The sequence below is a fragment of the Haematobia irritans genome, chromosome 2 (assembly GCF_050003625.1).
Source record: "Haematobia irritans isolate KBUSLIRL chromosome 2, ASM5000362v1, whole genome shotgun sequence".
Taxonomy (NCBI): domain Eukaryota; kingdom Metazoa; phylum Arthropoda; class Insecta; order Diptera; family Muscidae; genus Haematobia; species Haematobia irritans.
Window position 1 is genome coordinate 81940888 of NC_134398.1, and position 22037 is coordinate 81962924.

General features: G+C 36.7%; 1 protein-coding gene and 2 long non-coding RNA genes across 3 annotated transcripts; 2 read left to right on the forward strand and 1 right to left on the reverse strand.

Moving 5' to 3' along the window:
* The first annotated feature begins 174 nt into the window (after positions 1 to 174).
* On the forward strand, positions 175 to 1580 carry LOC142223085 (uncharacterized). Its single transcript, XR_012718552.1, has 3 exons — positions 175 to 956; positions 1021 to 1126; positions 1192 to 1580. It is a non-coding gene; the product is annotated as an uncharacterized LOC142223085 (long non-coding RNA).
* Positions 1581 to 2687: 1107 nt separating this feature from the next.
* Positions 2688 to 3927, reverse strand: LOC142223086 (uncharacterized). Its single transcript, XR_012718553.1, has 3 exons — positions 3574 to 3927; positions 3182 to 3508; positions 2688 to 3117 (listed from the first exon to the last, which is right to left on the reverse strand). It is a non-coding gene; the product is annotated as an uncharacterized LOC142223086 (long non-coding RNA).
* A 6604-nt stretch (positions 3928 to 10531) lies between these two features.
* On the forward strand, positions 10532 to 21474 carry LOC142225623 (HEAT repeat-containing protein 3). The gene is made up of 7 exons (XM_075295429.1): positions 10532 to 11544; positions 11614 to 11763; positions 19430 to 19587; positions 19647 to 19723; positions 19788 to 20031; positions 20862 to 21002; positions 21067 to 21474. The coding sequence occupies exons 1-7, from the start codon at positions 10605 to 10607 to the stop codon at positions 21334 to 21336; spliced, it is 1980 nt and encodes a 659-aa protein (XP_075151544.1). The 5' UTR covers positions 10532 to 10604; the 3' UTR covers positions 21337 to 21474.
* The last annotated feature ends 563 nt before the right edge of the window (positions 21475 to 22037 follow it).

Here is a 22037-nt window from a genome sequence, read left to right on the forward strand (position 1 = left end):
AAGTCTTTAGCGTAACTTTGTGCGGTTGTATATACTTGTTTAATTTTTATAAAAATGGAAAATCGTAAATAGGTTTTCAAATTCTGGGGGGGTCTAAGCCCCCTCCCCAGAGGCCTTCCTACGCTTATGTCGACGGAAAAACTCGGGTGTATTAACAGCTGCAAACACCGCTCAGAATCATCAACACGTTGTTGTTTTTGATCAAAAGTAAGCACGCGCGGCACCCAGTTTGCATCCAAATATTGATGAATATCCAAATATTGATGAATGATATGACCAACACGTTCCTTTGATATCTTTAAGGCCTCTGCTATCTCGATCAACTTCATTTTACAGTCATTCAAAATCATTTTGTGGATTTTTTTGATGTTTTCGTCGGTAACCACATCTTTCGGGCGTCCACTGCGTTCACCGTCCTCCGTGCTCATTTCACCACGTTTGAATTTTGCATACCAATCAATTATTGTTGATTTCCCTGGTGTAGAGTCCGGAAACTCATTATCAAGCCAAGTTTTTGCTTCCACCGTATTTTTTCCCTTCAGAAAACAGTATTTTATCAAAACACGAAATTCCTTTTTTCCATTTTTTTCACAATAACAAAAGTTGCTTCACAAAACCCAATAAACACAGGATGAGCGTTTTTCAAATGCAACAACTTTTCAGTTTGAGGGTAAATATAATTTTCAACATAAATTCAACTTGACTTGATATAGCTCATCTTCAATACATCTTCAAATTGTTTGCGAATTACTTCCAATTTGCCAAAATATTGACGAAATCTTTGAAAAGGTGTTGAAGATAATATGAGAAAACTTTGACAAAACACTACCCTAAAATGCAACGAAAAAACCATGTGGTTTTCAATACTTATTTGTGCAACGAAGTTCGTGGTCAATTGCAAGAAATAAAAAAAATGGAAAATTTTAGACAAATAACCAAATAGTTTATAAAAATAGGTAGGTGAAAATAAAAAATGAAATAAAACTTTAAGGAAGTCACTAAATGTATATCTATTTGCAGAAAACTAAAATTATGGATTCTACGTTCTTGAAAACATTAAAAAGCTGACCAATGAAAAAATGGTGGACAATTAACTGGAACTGCTTCAAATAGTTTATAATAATTGGTACGTCAATATGAAAAATCAAATCAACACTTTAAAGAAGTCACTAAATTTAAATCTCTTTGCAGAAAACTAAAATCTTTGGATGCCACATTCTTGCAAACAATTAGAAGCTGATCAATGAAAAATGAGTGGCTTATCGACAAGAAAAAGTTTCCAGAAACATTACAAGTGCAACCAATTGAAATTGTTAAAAACAACAAATTGTTGAAATCAACAACAATGTGCATCACATCGTCAGTTTAATTCATATGCTATTATCAGTTTAAAATGGATATATTGTGACTTCCTTCTGCTGGAAATCAATTCTAACACGCGGTCCAGTACGTTCCTAATTTCAAATTGCCCGCATGTTAATAAAAGGAAGGAACCAAAAGGAAGGAAATCGAATTATCAATGCAAAAGTGTTTACTAATAATGTTTAAGATATTTAAAGTTTTGTTGTTTGTTTTTTTTTTTCTTTGTTCTTATTTGTTGATATGTTTAATAAGATTATTATTTATCAATTGGTATTGTAGTGTATTATGTAGTGTAGTGTACTATTTTTATTTTGATGAAAATGAATAAATTCTACAAAATTTATAGAATTTTGGCTTTGACTTTCAATTTGAAGTGGAGATATCATTCATACAAATTTAGGTTGAAAAGTATTTGCAACGATGTTAATGTTGAATTTGACTCACATCGAAAATTGTTTGACAAATTATTGAGTAGCGATGCATTTCAATTTGAGGATAACACTTGAGATATTATTGCTAATGTGTTGAATTTTACTGTTGAGGGTAATGTCTGTTTTTTGTTGAGATCGCGATTTTCTCAACAATTTCTCAACTTGAATATTACCCTAATCCTTTGAGAAAATGTTTGAAAAATTGTTGAAATTTAGCATTTTTCAAACGTTTGTGTTTATTGGGAAGACGCTCTATGTCACAAACTAATTGACTTACAGACGTCAAATTTTGACATGAATCATACTAGCGACGCCATCTATGTGTCAGACCGGGCCTTATCAGCCAACCTGTTATGTTGAGTAATTGTTGCTAACGTGTTGAATTCTACTGTTAAGGGTACCCAATAAACACAAACGTTTGAAAAATACTAAAATTCAATAATTTTTCAAACATTTTTTCAAAGGATTAGGGTAATATTCAAGTTGAGAAATTGTTGAGAAAATCGCGTTCTCAACAAAAAACAGACATTACCCTCAACAGTAAAATTCAACACAATAGCAATAATTTCTCAATTGTAATCCTCAAATTGAAATGTATCGCTACTCAATAATTTCTCAAACAGTTTTCAATGTGAGAAAAATAAAAAATTAGCATTGTTGCGAATACTTTCAAACCACAATTTGTATGAAAGTCAATCCTAGTTCTAACTGAAAGTCAATACTAAATTTCTAGGGATTTTGTAAATTTTAGGGCCACTTTCTCAATGTCTTGTTATTATTTATCGTGTCGATAAGACAGCTGATCCCATACAAAAATTTTACTAACCGGAGGTCTATCCTCCGGTTAAAATTAATCGGAGGATGAGAAACTGGCCATTATTATTTTTTTTCGTTAACAAATATAATAATCTTAAAAATAACATTAATAATATATAAAAATAATAATATAATACCAATCAAAATGTAATTATCTTATTAAACGTATTAATGAATAAAACTATGAATACAATACAATGTTGGTGTCAAATAACTATTATTTAATATGCTGGCAATTTGAAATAATTACTATCGGGGAACTTGCTGGCTTGTGTGTTAGAATAGATTCCAGCAAGAGGAAATCACAAAATATCAAACTGATGACGGGATGTAAATTGATGTAAAATGCATATTTTCATCCAGAAGTTCTTGATATAGGAATTGTTGCACTTTGTTTTAATTGGTTGCACTTTGTAAGTTTTCTGAAAACTTTTCTTTGTTGTTTCCTTCATCGGTTTTTCATCGGCCAACATCTTCCAAGAATATACCATCCAATGATTTTAGTTTTCTGCAAAACAATCGAGTTTTGTGATTTCCATTATGTTTTCATTTCACTTTTTATTTTGACTTACCAATTTGTATTTCTTCCAACTGACCACGTACTTCGTGATTTCCTCAAGAACGTTGGTGTTACAAAATTGTTGTTATTAAAATACTGGCAATTTTCAGGAACTTGATGACCAGATAATTGGAATAAATTTCCAGCAATTTCAATTCACAAAATAACAAATTAAACCGATGATGCGATGTAAATTAAACTGTCGATGTGATGCGAATTATCATCCAGTAGTTGTTGATATGGAAAAGCATAAATACCAAGTTTTTTTGGTTGTACTTTGATTTTTGGAAACTTTCTCTCGATAAGTGTCGAAGAATCAGCATCCAAATATTTTAGTTGTCTGCAAAGAGATTTGAGTTTAGTGACTTCCTTAAAGTTTTCATTTCGTGTTTTAGTTTTACTTACCAATTATTATATGCAATTTCAATTGATTATTAAAAAATTTCCACATTTTTGTATTTCTTCCACGAACTTTGTTGTCCAAAGTAGTATTGAAAACCATGTGGTTTTTTCGTTGCATTTCAGGGTAGTATTTTGTAAAAGTTTTCTCCAATTATCTTCAACACATTTTCAAAGCTTTCGTCAACATTTTGCCAAATTGGTTGTAATTCGCAAACAATTTGAAGATGTATTGAAGATGAGCTGTTTCAAGTCAAGTTGAATTTATGTTGAAAATGAAATTTACCCTCAAACTGAAAAGGTGTTGCATTTGAAAAACGCTCATCCTGTGTTTATTGGGTAATGTCTGTTTTTTGTTGAGAACGCGATTTTCTCAACAATTTCTCAAATTGAATTCTAATCTAATTATTTGAACAAATATTTGAATGTGTATTGAATATAAGCATTTCTCCAACGCTTGGGTTTATTGGGACGCTTCCCTATCACAGTTGCCGATTGTTGCAGTGTCACTTAAGAGTCTGTGGTAGTGATGAGGATGAAATGGAACTTTGATATGCTGGCAGGGTGGATATGCGTTCATAATTTCGTAAAAATGCGTCAAATGAAATCAATGCCCAAAAATTCTTTGAAGGTTTTCTTTTTTTTTGTTTTTTTTTTTTAGTAGTAAGAAATTGAATTTCGCCTGGCTGGAGTAGTTTTTGTAGTGGGAACTAGTTTGTTAGAATTTATAATGTTACGAATTTGATAATTATAGATTTAAGTTTATTTAAATTAGTTTCCGTTAATTTAAATTTCAAATTGTAACGATAAAATTTCGTTATAACTTGTTGGAATCATCTACTCATTTTCTAGTATTTTCCTGAACTTCTTTTATGTTCTTTTGTTTGCTTACTGAAATGTTAGTTCTTACTCTCTCATAGAATAGCAACCCCTTTGCTTTGTTATTCTGCATTCTCATTTTATCTCATTGTCTATTGTCATTGTTGTTGTAGTAATGCGAGCATATATCTATGTGAGTGTGTATGTGTTTGGCAGCCACCAGACGAACAACTTAATGGTCGTAGATCCTTCTAGCATTGTCTAAGAATGTTCTGGCGTTGCCAGAATATTGTAGTGCTACCAGAATGTTCTCGTATTGCCACACCGTCATATATAAAAGCGCTCGCATGCTGCTAACGAGTCAGTCTTAATTAAAGCGTCAAACGAATAACTTCAGTGTGAACGAATTGTAAAGTGTGAAGTCATAGTAAATAAATTGTAGATTGTCGTTATTTAAAAGAACTGTGTTTTAATTGTCGGGTAATTAAAAACGCCTAAATATAAAAACGTAACAATTGGTGTCGGAAGTGAAATAACGAAAAAAAAATCTACAATGAAGTTTAATGAGCTTCGAGTGGAAGACTTACAAAAGGAATTGAGCAAACTGGAGCTGCCGACAACAGGCAATAAGGCCCAGCTTCAAAAGCGTCTACTGGAAGAGTTTGAACGGCGTAATATGGACATCGCGACGCATGAGTTTGATTATAAGGAAGACATTGATGAATCAATACTCGTCAATACAAGCACTGTAGAAACTCCATCTGTGGCTTCGAATGTTGTGGATTACACATCAATGCTCAATGCTTTGAGCAAAATGATGGAAGAAAATTCTAGAAAAATGGAAGAAAATTCTAGAAAATTGGAAGAAAAATTCGACGAAAATTCTAGAATGGTCAATGAAAAACTTCAAGAAATTTCTGAAAGCATGGAGAAACGTGTGGACCATATAGAAGGTCAAATTATAGAATTGGATAAGAAAGTTCTTTCCGTAGATGAGAAAATTGTGGTTCACGATGAGAAACTTCTACACCTGGAGAAAAAAATGGCTGACCTGGAAATTAAAGGTGGTCCAGTGCGCGTCATCGAGGGCTCAAAAATCAAAACTCCTGTTTTCGATGGCTCAACGTCATTTGATGTCTTCAAATTCCAATTCGAAATGGTTGCTTCTAGAAATTTGTGGAATGACGATGATAAAGCAATTGAACTTCTATTGGCATTAAAGGGCAATGCTGCTGATGTGATACAAAGCATTCCCGCTGTTTCTAGAAATAACTATAATGAAGTAATAGCGGCGCTTCAACGCAAGTATGGTGGAGAGCACAAGCAAGACATCTTTAGAATGGAATTAAGAGGTAGAGTCCAGAAATCAAACGAGACTCTACAAGACTTTGCAACAGAAGTTGAGCGGTTGGTGCTACTGACATACCCAGGTGAGAGTCATCCTCTTGTGGACCGCATCAAGATTGAGACCTTCGTCAATGGAATTCGAGATCCAGATATAAAATGTGCAACATATGCGTCACAAAAGGCTACATTCGCTGAAACAGTAACATTCGCACTTGCACAGGAGACTGCAAGATTGCTAGCACGGCCTCAAATTCACAAAGTACGCAGAGTAGAGACCGAGTGTGAAGAATCGAAATCTATCATTGACTCGATGAAAGAGGCAATGAAGCAGGTAATGCAAGAATTGAAACGGGATGCAACTAAATCCCGAATCAAATGCTATAACTGTGATAAGCCGGGACATTTAGCTCGAGAATGCAAAACACGACGCAAACGGTCAAGATCCACATCACCATCTACATTAAACAATAGCCATAAGAAGGTGACCCCACAGTCAAGTGAGTCACCTTTAAACTAAATCGAGCTAGTTCAGCGGGGCAAGAGCTGGCTCCCACAGACGATGGCCCCACCATCTCCATAGCAATAGTTCAACAGAAAAATAACAATTTAACTATTGCGGGTGTTATTAATGGCGACAAGCGTACTTTGACGTTGGAAACTGGTGCATCAAAGTCTATCATTAGATCTGATTTAGTAAAAGGAAAAGTTACACCACTGATTGGAGTCAAGCTACGCACGGCTACAGGGGAACCCGCAACCGTATATGGAAAGGTCACCGTAAAATTAACTATTGCTAACAAATCCGTTACTTATGATTTCATTGTGGCCGATATAGTAGACGAAGTTATAATTGGAGCGGATTTCATGATTGCTTTTGGTCTCAATTTGGATATGAAGCGTCGTGTAATGACATGGTGCGATGCCGAAATAACGGTAAACGTGGGATACGACGGGAATACACCTGTCAGACGTTTGACAACGAGCCAGTCAGAGTCTATACCACCGAATGCCGAAGCAATTATATGGGTTTCTATGAATGGAGATTGTGAAGTCGGCCAATTGTGGGTTGTTGAACCAGCAGAAAACAAAAGCAACAACATCTTGATAGCAAATGCCCTGGTAACAACGAACGAAGAGAGACTAATACCAGTTCGTGTCTTGAACTTGTCTGACAATCACGAGCAAATTGTAAAATTTTCTGACATTGGCAAATGTACACCAGCCGAGGCAATAGTCAATTTGGAAGGCAACTCATCAAAGACACATGGAGCAGTGAGAAAACATCTAGAAGCGTATGTCGAGGCTTGGACACGTCATCTATCGCCGTCAGAGAGAAATAAAGCCAAGCAATTGTTGTGGAAAAACGCCTCTGCTTTTGCTTCTGAAAAGGGAAATCAAGGAAGAACATCTGTAGTGAAACATGAAATTAAAACCGCAGAAGAAAGGCCCATAAAACAGGCACCTCGAAGTGTTCCCCTTGCAAAAAGAGACGAAGTTCAAAAGCTCATAAAGGAAATGGCGGAGAGTGGTGTGATCGAGCCGTCATCAAGTCCTTGGTGTTCCCCAGTTGTGCTGGTCAAAAAGAAAGATGGAAGTACCCGATTCTGCGTGGACTACAGAAAACTGAATGATGTCACCAAAAAGGACAGTTATCCGCTTCCACGCATTGATGACACGTTGGACACACTAGCCGGAACAACATGGTTTTCTACGCTCGATTTGCAGAGTGGATATTGGCAAGTAGAGATCGCCGAGAAAGACAAGGAAAAGACGGCTTTTGGCGTTAATGGCGGTCTCTGGCAATTCAATGTAATGCCGTTCGGGCTCTGCAACGCTCCGGCTACCTTCGAAAGATTGATGGAGCGGGTACTGAAGGGGTTGCACTGGAAGTCGTGCTTGATATACTTGGACGACATCATAGTGATGGGCAAAACATTTGACGAGCACCTTAAGAACTTGAAAGACGTTATCCAGCAATTGTCAGCCGCTGGTCTACGCCTTAACGCAAAGAAATGCTCCCTTTTCCAGCGGGAAGTTAAATATCTGGGTCATCATGTGACTGCAGAGGGCATATCCACCGACGAAGACAAAATCCAAGCTGTCAGAGATTGGCCACGACCCCGAAATCTCCACGAATTAAGAAGTTTCCTTGGGTTATGTACATATTACCGACGATTCGTCCCAAACTTCGCCAGCATCGCCGCTAGTCTCCACAAATTGACGCAAAAAGGTCAGAAGTTCCAGTGGAGCGACGAACAGGAGGATTCATTCCAACATTTAAAAGAACTTTTATGTTCAGCTCCTGTTCTAGCGTATCCTATTCCGGGCGAAAAATTTGTTTTGGATACAGATGCTAGCGCGCATGGTATTGGAGGTGTGCTATCCCAACAGATAGACGGCAAGGAGAAGGTCATCGGATATTTCAGCCGAACGTTGTCCAAGCCCGAAAAGAACTACTGTGTAACGCGACGAGAGCTGCTAGCCGTCATAGAGAGTGTAAAACATTATCATAAATATTTGTATGGACAACACTTCTTGCTCAGGACTGATCACTCAGCTCTACGATGGTTGCTCCAATTCAAGAATCCGGAAGCTCAACTGGCACGTTGGATCGAGAGGCTCCAAAGCTATGATTTCAGTGTCGAGCATAGAAAAGGTGGAAAACACGGTAACGCTGACGCTTTGTCACGTCGACCTTGCAGTATAGAATGCAAGCACTGCTCGAAAGCTGAACATAAGGAGGAGATTGTTGATATTCGGCTGTTACACATCGAATCTGGAGTGGACTGGCCAACAGAACAGCGTAAAGATCCCGTTTTGAACAAAATTATTTCGGCAAAGGAAGAGAACGAGAAGCCCAGTAAGAAAGACATCGCAGCCGAAAGTCCACTTATGAAATCATACTGGGCTCAATGGGATAGTTTAGTTCTAGTCAATGGATCCCTGCAACGTAAATGGGAAAGCGAAGATGGCAAAAGCAACCGAAATTTGATCATCGTTCCAGATTCCAAAATAAGAGACGTTTTGGCGGAGTTCCATAATGGTCCCAGTGGAGGTCATCTGGGAATAACCAAAACCGCCGAGAAAGTGAAGCAACGATTCTACTGGGTTGGATGCCAGAAATCAATTGCTGAATGGGTAGCCAATTGCGAGAAGTGCATGAAGGCGAAAGGTCCAACAAGGAAAAGTCGAGGTCCTATGCAAGAGTATAGACCTGGAGCCCCGTTTGAAAGAATAGCAATGGACGTGGCAGGCCCTTTCCCAGTAAGTGATTCTGGAAACCGTTATGTCCTTGTGGTCATGGATTACTTCAGCAAATGGCCGGAGGTGTATGCAATTCCAAACCAAGAGGCAAAAACGATTGTGGATGTGGTCAACAAAAACTGGATATGTCGCTACGGTGTGCCGTCCGAGATTCACTCAGACCAGGGAAGAAATTTTGAATCGGCCATATTCAAAGAGATGTGTGAATCCCTTGGTATCAAGAAAACGAGGACTACGCCATTACATCCACAATCCGATGGCATGGTAGAAAGGTTTAATCGCACCCTGGAGGAACATCTTCGAAAAGTGGTGGACAACGGCCAGAGGGACTGGGACGAGCATATACCAAAGTTTTTGCTGTCCTATAGATCTGCCATTCATGATTCCACCTCTCGAACACCGGCCAATGTTCTATTCGGAACTGAGTTAAAGTTGCCTGGAGATCTGATATTCGGCGCTAAACCTTATGAGCTCGCCATGGAAGAAAACAGAAACGACATCCCAAACACTTTCGGAGAAGTTCACGAATCAGTGCGCAACAAAATAAAAATGGTCAGCAACAGAATGAAGGCGAGATACGATCGTGCTGTAAATACTGAGGGCTTCCAAGAAGAAGAATTGGTTCTGCTATTTAACCCGCAACGAAAGAAAGGACTATGTCCCAAACTGCAAACACAGTGGGAAGGCCCATACAAAGTCATCAAGAAGATCAATGATGTTGTATACCGGATTCAGAAGGACGACAGCCCTAGATCAAAGATGAAAGTTGTACATCTGGAACGATTGGCTCCTTACGGAACAGGTTCTGTGCCTGTTCGGGACGAACAGGCTTAAGCGGGAGGCAGTGTTACGAATTTGATAATTATAGATTTAAGTTTATTTAAATTAGTTTCCGTTAATTTAAATTTCAAATTGTAACGATAAAATTTCGTTATAACTTGTTGGAATCATCTACTCATTTTCTAGTATTTTCCTGAACTTCTTTTATGTTCTTTTGTTTGCTTACTGAAATGTTAGTTCTTACTCTCTCATAGAATAGCAACCCCTTTGCTTTGTTATTCTGCATTCTCATTTTATCTCATTGTCTATTGTCATTGTTGTTGTAGTAATGCGAGCATATATCTATGTGAGTGTGTATGTGTTTGGCAGCCACCAGACGAACAACTTAATGGTCGTAGATCCTTCTAGCATTGTCTAAGAATGTTCTGGCGTTGCCAGAATATTGTAGTGCTACCAGAATGTTCTCGTATTGCCACACCGTCATATATAAAAGCGCTCGCATGCTGCTAACGAGTCAGTCTTAATTAAAGCGTCAAACGAATAACTTCAGTGTGAACGAATTGTAAAGTGTGAAGTCATAGTAAATAAATTGTAGATTGTCGTTATTTAAAAGAACTGTGTTTTAATTGTCGGGTAATTAAAAACGCCTAAATATAAAAACGTAACAATAATATATTTTTGGTGCTTTTTGAACTTCGGGAGTCGGCATCACTGCTCTTGTAAGATATTATAGTCAGTCAGATAACGGCGTAACAAGCTTTTATTCTGGATTCGTACTCTGTCTGGCACGTGGATTTCATAAAAACAGTAGATGAACAATAATAATAATGGGGAAAACAAGAAAAACTAAAACAAGATTTGGGCTAAAGGTTAACCCTATTGGACTGGAAGCTACTGAGGTTGATGATTTCCTTAATGCCTGTGAAGAGTTCGAAGCTACTGGGGGAAGCGGTCCCATTGAATCTATCAGAGAACAACTTCAAAATGCTAACATCGAGGAAAAACTAAATGGTCTCCAATCATTTGCGGTGTTGACGGCAAGTAAAGATAAGGTAACTGCAATATGTCAAAGCGATGTTGTGCGGATTGCTGCTCCTTTGCTCTTCGAAAAAGATCTTTCTGTTCGCAATGCTGCTGCAGGAGCTTTAAGAAATCTCTCAGTGAATGGAACGGACGTCTGCGATTTTCTCGTTGAACAAGACGTGCTGACACCATTACTGACACTACTTACCGAATATTCTCTCGATACTGATTGGAGACCAACGTTTGATGAGAAAATGTGCAACCAAATGGATCTTCGATCGGATATATTTTTGCAAGCCATTAATCTGCTGTGGAACTTGTGTGAAACGGCATCTGTGGCAGTGGATACAATTAACCAAACGAAATTGATGGAAAGTTTCATCAGATGCCTAGATTTCAATATGTTTGGTTTGGACATTGCAATTTCTGTGGCTCAGTGTCTTTTGGTGGTCACTGAAAATAATCCTAAGTCATGGCTTGTTCTAAATCAGCATGTTCCGAATTTCCTGTGTCTTTTGTCAATAACTGGAGACTATGGGCAGACATATTTGCGTACTTTGGCGGCTGGCATTCTAAGTAATGCCCCGGCTTTGGCCGCCTCTTACTCAGGGTCAATTCTACAAGCATTATCGGAAGTCCTCGATGCAAACCATCAATCCGCAATTACTACACTAACAAGTTTACCCAACCAAGACATGAAAAAAGAAACTCCAGAACTTGAAATTAAAATGGATACTCAAGATGGTGAATATTTCTATCTGGATAACCGAATCCTGAGTATTCGTTTCTAATTAAAATCAACTTTTATTGTAGACGAAACTGAAGAAGCTGCTGCAAACCGAAGAAGACGTCAAGAATTGCCAACAGAAGCTGACATGGCTGTTAGAGATGTGGGGTATTTGTTGGATGCACAACGAGTGGCTGCTGAAGTTATAACAAATTTGTGCTCCCCCGAGGATGAAGGTATGCTATGTGTTTTCAACATTTTACTAGGATATCATTCAAATGCATCAGTGCAATCTAGGTGTCATTTTTTTTTTTTGTGGAAATAAATGGTATCATTCTCTAAAATTTGATGTACAGTTGAAAGATTGGCAAAGGATTAAGGGCGTTTTCGCTTCGCAAAAAATATGTTGCCTTGGTGTTACACTACTTTTTCCCTCATTGTATTTTCGCCCAAATGATAGTGGCATTCCAAAGTTATTATTAATTCATAACATTTTGAGGGATACAGGATCCAAAATTTTTGACAGTGTCCTTCGTATGTGACAATCAATTACGAGAATGCTGCCCATTTTTTCCCAATCGAAATCGCCATAAGATTTATGAATTAGGGTTACCCTTTGAAATTCCCTTTAGAAATGTTCCCACGTTTATTGGCGTTGCCTAACAAAACTACTGTGTTTTTGAAAGAAGTTAATGCTTAAATGCACTGTATCTTTTAAGATGCTACTAGAAAAAAATCCTTTCGTCTTAAAATTTTGACCGAAATCTACGAAATCCAGTTTTGTTTCATTTAAAAAATCATAACTCTTTTTATACCCTCCACCATAGGATGGGGCCCCCCCATGCAAAAATTGGTCCATATTGGTCCATAATTATATATAGCCCCCATATAAACCGATCCCTAGATTTGAACTCCGAAGCCTCTTAGAGGAGCAAAATTCATCCGATCCGGTTGAAATTTGGTATGTGGTGTTAGTATATGGTCTCTAACAACCATGCAAAAATAGGTCCATATCGGTCCATAATTATATATAGCCCCCATATAAACCGATCCCCAGTTTTGACCTCCGACGCCTCTTGCAGAAGCAAAATTTATCCGATCCGGTTGAAATTTGGAACGTGGTGTTATATGGTCTCAAAAAACCATGCAAACATTGGTCCATATCGGTCTATAGTTATATATAGCCGATCCCCAATCACACAAATATTGGTCCATATCGGTTCATAATCATGGTTGCCACTCGAGCCAAAAATAATCTACCAAAATTTTATTTTTATAGAAAATTTTGTCAAAATTTTATTTTTATGGAAAATTTTGTTAAAATTTTATTACTGTAGAAAATTTTGTCAAATTTTATTTCTATAGAAAATTTTGGCAAAATTGTATTTCTATAGAAAATGTCAAAATGTTGTCAAAATTTTAATTCTCTTGAAAAACGTGTCAAAATTTTGTTTCTATAGAAAATTTTATTTCTATAGAAAAATTTGTCCAAATTTTACTTCTATAGAAAATGTTGTCAAAATTTTATTTTGTCAAAATTTTATTTCTATAAAAACTTATCAAAATTTTATTTCTATAGAAAATTTTGTCAAACTTAATTATATACGTATTTAATCGGCCTTTTTTAGTTTAATATATACCACATATGGACTGCCTTGCAATTTAGAAGACGGTGTTAGGAAGTTTTAAGATACCCTGCCATCGGCAAGTGATACCGCATCCCAAGTAATTCGATTGTGGATGACAGTATTCAGTAGAAGTTTCTACGCAATCCATGGTGGAGGGTACATAAGCTTCGGCCTGGCCTGGTGGTGTAAACAGACCCCGGGGAATAAAAGATATATAGATTTCTATACTGATGGCTCCAAATTGAATTTACAAGTGGGGTTCGGAGTATATTCTAAAGATCTGGAAATTCGAATAGCGAAAAGATTACCTAATTACTGTAGTGTTTTTCAGGCTGAAATATTGGTAATAAGAGAGGTGGAGAATTGGCTGAGAAGTAATGTTCCAACAAATATTGGCATTAATATATACTCCGACAGTCAACCTGCAATAAAATCCTTGGACTCTGTGTTCCTTAACTCGAAAACGGCCATAGACTGCCGCAAATCTCTCAACGAGATGGCTGAGCAGTACAATATTCACCTAATATGGGTGCCTGGCCATAGGAATATACCGGGCAACTGCGAAGCAGATGAGTTAGTAAGGCTAGGAACTACCTTACATATTCCAGGGGAACTAGAATCTGTTGGTATGCCTCTGGCCACCTGCAAGCTCTTACTGCGTGAGAAGGCTGTTATGATGGCCAATATTCGATGGGAGAATTGCAAGGGTTGTAACGACACCAAGCAAATATGGCCCCATTTAAACTTAAACCGCACACTAGATATGCTAGTGTTCTCAAGGCGTCAGATAGCACTCCTGATATCTGCTATAACGGGTCGCTGCCTGATAGGCGAATTTGCAAAAACTATAGGCGCGAAGTGTAATGACTATTGTATAAGTTGTCATGATGTGGAGGAAAAGGAATCAATTAAACACCTCTTGTGTGAGTGTCCTGCTTTTTGTGTAAGGCGAAAGCGAATTTTAGGAGCATATAGCTTTAGATTACTGGCGGACCTGGAAAACGTTAACTTAAACAGTTTGTTAATGTTTTTGGAGCAATCTGGTTGGTTCAACGAAAGTAAATAATAGAGAAGGTTCAGTGATTAAGACTAGAAGTGCCCATATGCAATAGGTACTTTTAGTTAAATGTGGTATCACAATGGACTGAATAGTCTAATTGAGCCTGAAATTTAATCGGGCTGCCACTATAACCTAACCTAACCTTCGGCCTGGCCGAACTTACGGCCGTATATACTTGTTCTCTAATAAAATCAAATTGTTTATTTGTAAACAAAAACATAGTTTAGTTTAGTTTAGTTAAAAAAGGAAAACAAACAAAAAATCTGAGGAATCGGTGTTCTTGTGCATTTAAGGGTTTAAACAAATAAAATTGTTCGTGGTACTAAATTAGTTAGGTTAGGTATAGTGGCAGCTCGATATTTCAGCCTCACATAGACTATTCAGTCCATTGTGATACCAGAGTGGTGAACTTCTCTCTTATCACTGAGTGCTGCCCGATTCTATGTTAAGCTCAATGATAATGGACCTTCTTTTTATAGCCGAGTCCGAACGGCATTCCACATTGCAGTGAAACCACTTAAAGAAGCTTTGAAACACTCAGAAATGTCAGAAATCATCATTACTGAGGTGTGATAATCCACCTCTGAAAAACTTTTTGGTGTTCGGTCGAAATTGGGTTTGAACCCACGACCCTGTGTATGCAATGCGGGCATGCTTACCACTGCATCACGGTGGCTCCCTACTTAGGTACTCCCAGTGCTGCCGCTACTGAAAAATTGAGTGAAGTAGATTTTGGAAAAAAAGTGGAGTAGATTGAATAAAATTGAAGTAGCATACATTTTTGAAAACAAAACAATAGAATTCATTTTATTATACCCTCCGCCACATAACCTAACCTAACCACCAAAGGATGGGGGTATATTAACTTTGTCATTCCGTTTGTAACACATTGAAAAATTGCTCTAAGACCCCATAAAGTATATATATTCTGGGTCGTGGTGAAATTCAGAGTTGATCTGAGCATGTCCGTCCGTCCGTCTGTTGAAATCACGCTAACTTCCGAACGAAAGAAGCTATCGACTTGAAACTTGGCACAAGTAGTTGTTATTGATGTAGGTCGGATGGTATTGCAAATGGGCCATATCGGTCCACTTTTACGTATAGCCCTCATATAAACGGACCCCCAAATTTGGCTTGCAGAGCCTCTTGGAGGAGCAAAATTCATACGATCCGGTTGAAATTTGGTACGTGGTGTTAGTATATGGTCTCTAACAACCATGCAAAAATTGTTCCACGTCGGTCCATAATTATATATAGGCCCCATATAAACTGATCCCCCGATTTGGCTTGCGGAGCCTCTAAGAGAACCAAATTTCCGATCCGGCTGAAATTTGGTACATGGTGTAAGTAAAGGGTGATTCTTTTGAGGTTAGGATTTTCATGCATTAGTATTTGACAGATCACGTGGGATTTCAGACATGGTGTCAAAGAGAAAGATGCTCAGTATGCTTTGACATTTCATCATGAATAGACTTACTAACGAGCAACGCTTGCAAATCATTGAATTTTATTACCAAAATCAGTGTTCGGTTCGAAATGTGTTTCGCGCTTTACGTCCGATTTATGGTCTACATAATCGACCAAGTGAGCAAACAATTAAATAAGCAAAATTGCCGCATTTGGAGTGAAGAGCAACCAGAAGCCGTTCAAGAACTGCCCATGCATCCCGAAAAATGCACTGTTTGGTGTGGTTTGTACGCTGGTGGAATCATTGGACCGTATTTTTTCAAAGATGCTGTTGGACGCAACGTTACGGTGAATGGCGATCGCTATCGTTCGATGCTAACAAACTTTTTGTTGCCAAAAATGGAAGAACTGAACTTGGTTGACATGTGGTTTCAACAAGATGGCGCTATATGCCACACAGCTCGCGATTCTATGGCCATTTTGAGGGAAAACTTCGGAGAACAATTCATCTCAAGAAATGGACCGGTAAGTTGGCCACCAAGATCATGCGATTTGACGCCTTTAGACTATTTTTTGTGGGGCTACGTCAAGTCTAAAGTCTACAGAAATAAGCCAGCAACTATTCCAGCTTTGGAAGACAACATTTCCGAAGAAATTCGGGCTATTCCGGCCGAAATGCTCGAAAAAGTTGCCCAAAATTGGACTTTCCGAATGGACCACCTAAGACGCAGCCGCGGTCAACATTTAAATGAAATTATCTTCAAAAAGTAAATGTCATGGACCAATCTAACGTTTCAAATAAAGAACCGATGAGATTTTGCAAATTTTAGGCGTTTTTTTTTTTTTAAAAGTTATCAAGCTCTTAACAAATCACCCTTTATATGGTCTCTAACAACTATGCAAAAATTGGTCCACATCGGTTAATAATTCAATCATTAAAACCGCTATGTTCAACGTAATTAAAGGAATAGGAAAAACAATTAGGTAATATGGGGAAATTTAAAAATTTGAAGCAGAACAAAAAGTGAAGCAGATTTTTTGAAGAAGGAGTGACGAAGTAAATTTTGTGAAAAAGAAGCAAAATACTTCGATTGAAGTAGTAGCGGCAGCACTGGGTACTTCTACAATGCTGTAACTTGGTATAGCAGGAACTTCAGGAATCAAAACCAATGACGACAAAAGTTTTAAATATAATATATATTTCAAGGAATGAAAGCGATTACAGTGTCAAGCATTGCCAAGTCGCCACAATCAATGTGAATCGTTGAGCAGTTCTTCGTAATTGTTTGTTGTTGTCACGGCAAAAGTAAACAGAAACTTAAAATTAGAGGTGTGCGCGTAGGTGGAATTTCACTCAGGAACAACCGTTAAAGCCTCACGTACAATTCTCGACTATTTTCGATATTCACGACAATTTTCGTGATACACGAAAAATTTCGAGACACAAAAATTGTTGTGACATTCACCCTTATTCCTGAAGTCGCCCTCGCCGTCGCTTTTCCTCTGTCGCCACTAATTGGTATTCCGTTCGTCGATATATTCTGCTATCGAAGAAAATCGGTATTCCTGGTGTCGCTTTTTGTCACCAATATCGTCGCTTTTTGTCGCCTTTAAATTTACAAGCGACGAGTTTAGTGTTTAATTTTTGAAGACGTTTTTTAGACTTTATTAATCGAACAATTGAAAAATAAATTTAAAAAATAGAAATTGGTAAGAGGTAAAGTGACTAATCTTCAACAATTACAAAAAATGGGGAAAAAATCAGTATATATAGCAGTTATGGTCATCACATTCACATCATAGAAAAGAACACTGTACAATTAAAGTAAACGTGTTGATTTTCAATTCCATTTATTTTTAATAGAAACCCTTCAAGGCCAATGTATTTTATTTAGCACCAAACTTAGATAACAAATGCGTCCTTCACGAACATTGAATGATCCTTGGGCACAAAATGCCAACGTCGTTCCAATTGTATATGCCGGATGTTGTTATTGTCCTAATGTAGATATCTAAATCATTTCCCCGAGTCAAATTTATCATTTATTTTGATTTTCCAAGTCAAAATTGGATTACAAATAAATAGCATTTTAAACGCAAATAATTAAAATTCAGTTTTGTATATCAGCTGATTGTTTTCTTTCATGATGATCCTTGTGCCATTGATCTAAGCGTCGTCTCCATTTTTATAGTTTTGGAAGCTTTTACTGTCCTTAATTATTTTTCTTGATTTTTCGACATAGAATTGCGTCGGAAATAAAAATATTTTAAGCCGAAAAAATTAAAATCATTTTTTTGCACGTCAGCTGATTGTTTTCTAGTGATATCGGCCTTTTATTACCGAGTATTGTAATTGGTACAAAAAGTAATCGTCGTCGTTGCCGTCGCCACTTCACAGGAATACCAATTGAATGACGAGACGACTTAAAAGCGACAGACGACAAAAAGCGACGGCGAGAGCGAGGGCGACTTCAGGAATAAGGGTGAATATTCGTTATACGACAATTTACATGAATATCGTGAACGTGAATTTCCATCGATAGCGTGAATTGATCCGTGAACGTAAATTTTATCATCAGCGTGAATTGATTAATGAACGTTAATCTTATCGTCAATGTGAACGTAACGCGAACGTGAACATGAACGGTTTCGTTAGCGTGTTTCGAAGAAATTTTATTCACGTGAACATCAAATTCTCTTCGTGAATGAATTTAATGTTCACACACTCTCACGCACGACATATTTTTGTTTAGTCACATTCACGAGATTTAGTTAAATTTCATTCACGACTTACGTGAATCACGCGTGTCACGAAACAAAGACGAAACTACATGCAGTCCTTATCAATTGAAAAACAAACACAATCGCTGGCTGATGTTTATTTATAATTATTTTACCTTTATATTAAATATTTTTTCTTTAATTATACCCTAAAACACTGACGAACAGGGTATTGTATAAGTTAGTGCATATGTTTTCATCACCAAGAAGGAGACGAGAGAGACACATGGTTTTTTTTGGCGAATATTGCATGAGTCTATCTATGTCTGTCTACCCGTCCGTCAGTGAACACATTTTTGTCAAATAGAATAGAACCCCATTGTGACGCAGAGTTTAGCTGCCGCCGACCCGTTTTTGGCGGTCGACGCCGCCGCCGAATATGTCGACTCAAATTTAGCCGCCAAGTAATCAAAAATATAGATTTATATTAGAAAAATGTATTAATAATTGCTATAGTTTTTGCCAATATTTTGAACTTTCCACCTACAATCAATTAGTATCAAGTTGCTATAATTGTTTTACAAAAAATTAGCTCAGAAAATTTGAGTGAAAAGTAAATTTGATTGTAAGATTGGTTGTACAACTATCTCATTACAATTCGGAAAACTTCAATTGATTTTATAATGGAAAATTGTACGCCGCCGAATAGACAATTTTATATCGGCTTAGCCGTCAAGCTGCCACCGACAAAAATGGTGGAAGAAATCTGTTCAGATTTATATATGGCTCCCATAGCTCCCATCTTTCGCCCGATATGGACTTATACATAAAATATTAAAAGGGACAATTCAACTTAATTTGATTAAGAATGAATTGTATCAAATAATTTTTTTTTAATTGATTAGGTTGTAGACTTTAATCAACTGTGAAATTTTTTTCTATGTAGTGATCTGTAGTTTACATCACTCATCAATATTATTTGATGTTTTTATAAATTCGGAGATTGGTATTGATATTACAATAAATATATAATATCTAATTTATAAACATCTTATTTATTTTACCTTTGTATACAATTATTTCAAGAATGGTCCGATATGGAAGATGAAGAGACTTCTGAAAATGAGAGTATAGTTGATTACGAGTCAAAGATAAGCAATGGAAGCACAAATAATCTTAATGAAGGCGATAAACTGCCGTTGGATATTATTGAAGCTATTAAATCACTCGCACTAGTTGACAAGGTAATAAGCAAATTATAGCTACATTATCCGTTCGTGTTTTATATAATAAATTATTTCAGCTTTGGCAACGAGCTCAGCCATTGGAAACCAATTTGGCTCAACAATTGAGGGATTCCAACATTCCCCTATTAATGAAGTAAGTTTTAATCTAGACCAGATGTATCACAATTCAAATATTTTGATTAATTGTCCATTTTCAGAACAAAAAACTTGCGAATATCTTCCCTATTGTGTTTACAAAATCTATGTAATTGTCTGAACGCTGAAGATTTAGGTGGATACAACGCGATATACAATGTTTGGGTAGATCTAGGCCAACAAGTATTCAAAGGAGCCAAGGATCCAACGATATTAGAACCTTCAACGTCTTTAATGCGAGCATCGCTGGATCATTTAAAAAGTAAAAAAGAACTTTTCAGTCAAATGACGCAAAATGACTTGGAGGTAATAAACATTTTTCAATCCTCCATATTGCCTCATAAACGACATATCCATACCACAGATTGTAATATTTATATTATATCATATCCCAAAATGTTCTTGCTATGCCTGTTCGAGATCAAGATTTCTATCAAAAATTAAGAACTATAGATAAACCAAAAAAGAATTGTCATTCAAGGATTATCACACCAGTTTCTACAAGCAGGTAGAAAAGCAACAAAGAGTGATATTAGTAAATACAGCTAGTGAAAAAAGTAAAAAAAGGTTAAGTCGGACGAGACCGACCGTATTATACCCTTGTTGTCGGACACAACAACCCTGCACCCAGAACCAAAACTATCCTTCCAATTCGGAATCAATAAAATTAGCTTAGAGCTATCTATATATAAAACTGTGTCTATTTCATTAGAATTCGATGAAATATGGAGAAAGTGGCAGTGAAATTTTATCATCCGTGCCCGTATGTTTATATTTATATCTTAACCGACATGGACCAAATTTCATACATCTAACTAAAGCGTAGCGAATCTTCCTATATTCATACAGGAAAAATACATAACTGGAATCCATAGGTTAGGTTTAATTTCGATTAAAATTATCTCGATAAATTTCGGAGCGAAAAGAGTTCTTCAATCCGAATTAGAAAGTCATTTTTTTTTTCGAAATATTTTCAATCAAACGCAAATTCTCTAAACTAATTAAAATAAAAATTGTTAGTATAAAATTGTTATTGTTGTTTTTGGTTAATTGAAACTTTCTATTTACTTAATTATATGATCATCATTGCGAAAGTTTAATACTGGAAATTTAATAAATGAATATATCAATTATAGCTCATGTTGGATGGAGTTCGAAATTGCAGTATGGCTGAGATACGTGCAAATTGGCTGCGAATGCTTGGAACTCTTGGATGTTTACTGAACGAAGCCCTTGTTAAAGTAATCGTTTCGTTTATAGTCGAAGCCTGTGCACAAGTGAGTTTGTACCCTACATTTTATATATCTTTGTATAATGTACATAAATAAATTGGTCTTACAGGAAGAGGATGTGTGGACAATTTCTGAAGCTTTAGATGCCCTGATGGATATGTTTTCTGACAACGATTGGCACCAAATTTTGCTAGATCTCAATCTACCAGTTGTGATTAAGGAATTAGAAAAACAATTCAAAACAAAGGTTCGCTCTCAACGCAAGGAACTAAAAGAACGGTATCCGGCTGTACAAACCGTTCTTACTAATCTGTCACGTTTTACTAAGTACATCGAGAAGGAAGCTTTGAATTATGCCAATCGTATAGGAAGTACATAATATTGATGCATGTACATATCGAATATGTATAACAAGTGTAATCTAAGTCCTTAAAGATAACTAATTTTTACCATTCTGTATAACTTTTGTGCAAGACTCAATGAAATTTTTAATGTTTTGAAAAAAAAAAAAACCAAATGTATAGTTGTGTACTTATATTGTAACCATTTAAACCATTTGAACAGTACTATCATCATAGACCAAGGAAGGTATAGACATCTCAAGTGAATTCACAGCGCTGTAGTTTGTCTGCACACCGTAGATGGCTCTTTTTCGTCTGCAATTGAGTGATTTTTAAATTTGGCTTTAATTTGTTTTCTTTCCTTTGTTCTCTCGTTGAAACACCAAATATTGTGAAAGTTTATAAAATACTATTCATCCACACCTTTTTTGTAATGCAAATTGACTAATTTGTACGGTTATTCTCGTTTTCCAAAAATAAATTGAGTCACTTGACTGCGCAATTGAGTGGAATGACTGCGCACTGCAAATAAACAAAACCATGGTGAATTATCAAGGTATGTCTCTATATTTTCTTGGTCTATGCTATCATAGACCAAGGAAGGTATAGACAACGAAAGTGAATTCACAGCGCTGTAGTTTGTCTGCACACCGTAGATGGCTCTTTTTCGTCTGCAATTGAGTGATTTTTAAATTTGGCTTTAATTTGTTTTCTTTCGTTTGTTCTTTAGATGAAACAC

Bases quoted from the DNA above. Each gene is read 5' to 3' on its own strand.
- LOC142225623 (XM_075295429.1), top strand. From the start codon at position 10,605: ATGGGGAAAACAAGAAAAACTAAAACAAGATTTGGGCTAAAGGTTAAC. The intron at 11,545-11,613 runs GTGAATATTTCT...CTTTTATTGTAG, and splicing joins TAAAATGGATACTCAAGATG to ACGAAACTGAAGAAGCTGCT. The intron at 19,588-19,646 runs GTAATAAGCAAA...AAATTATTTCAG, and splicing joins CACTCGCACTAGTTGACAAG to CTTTGGCAACGAGCTCAGCC.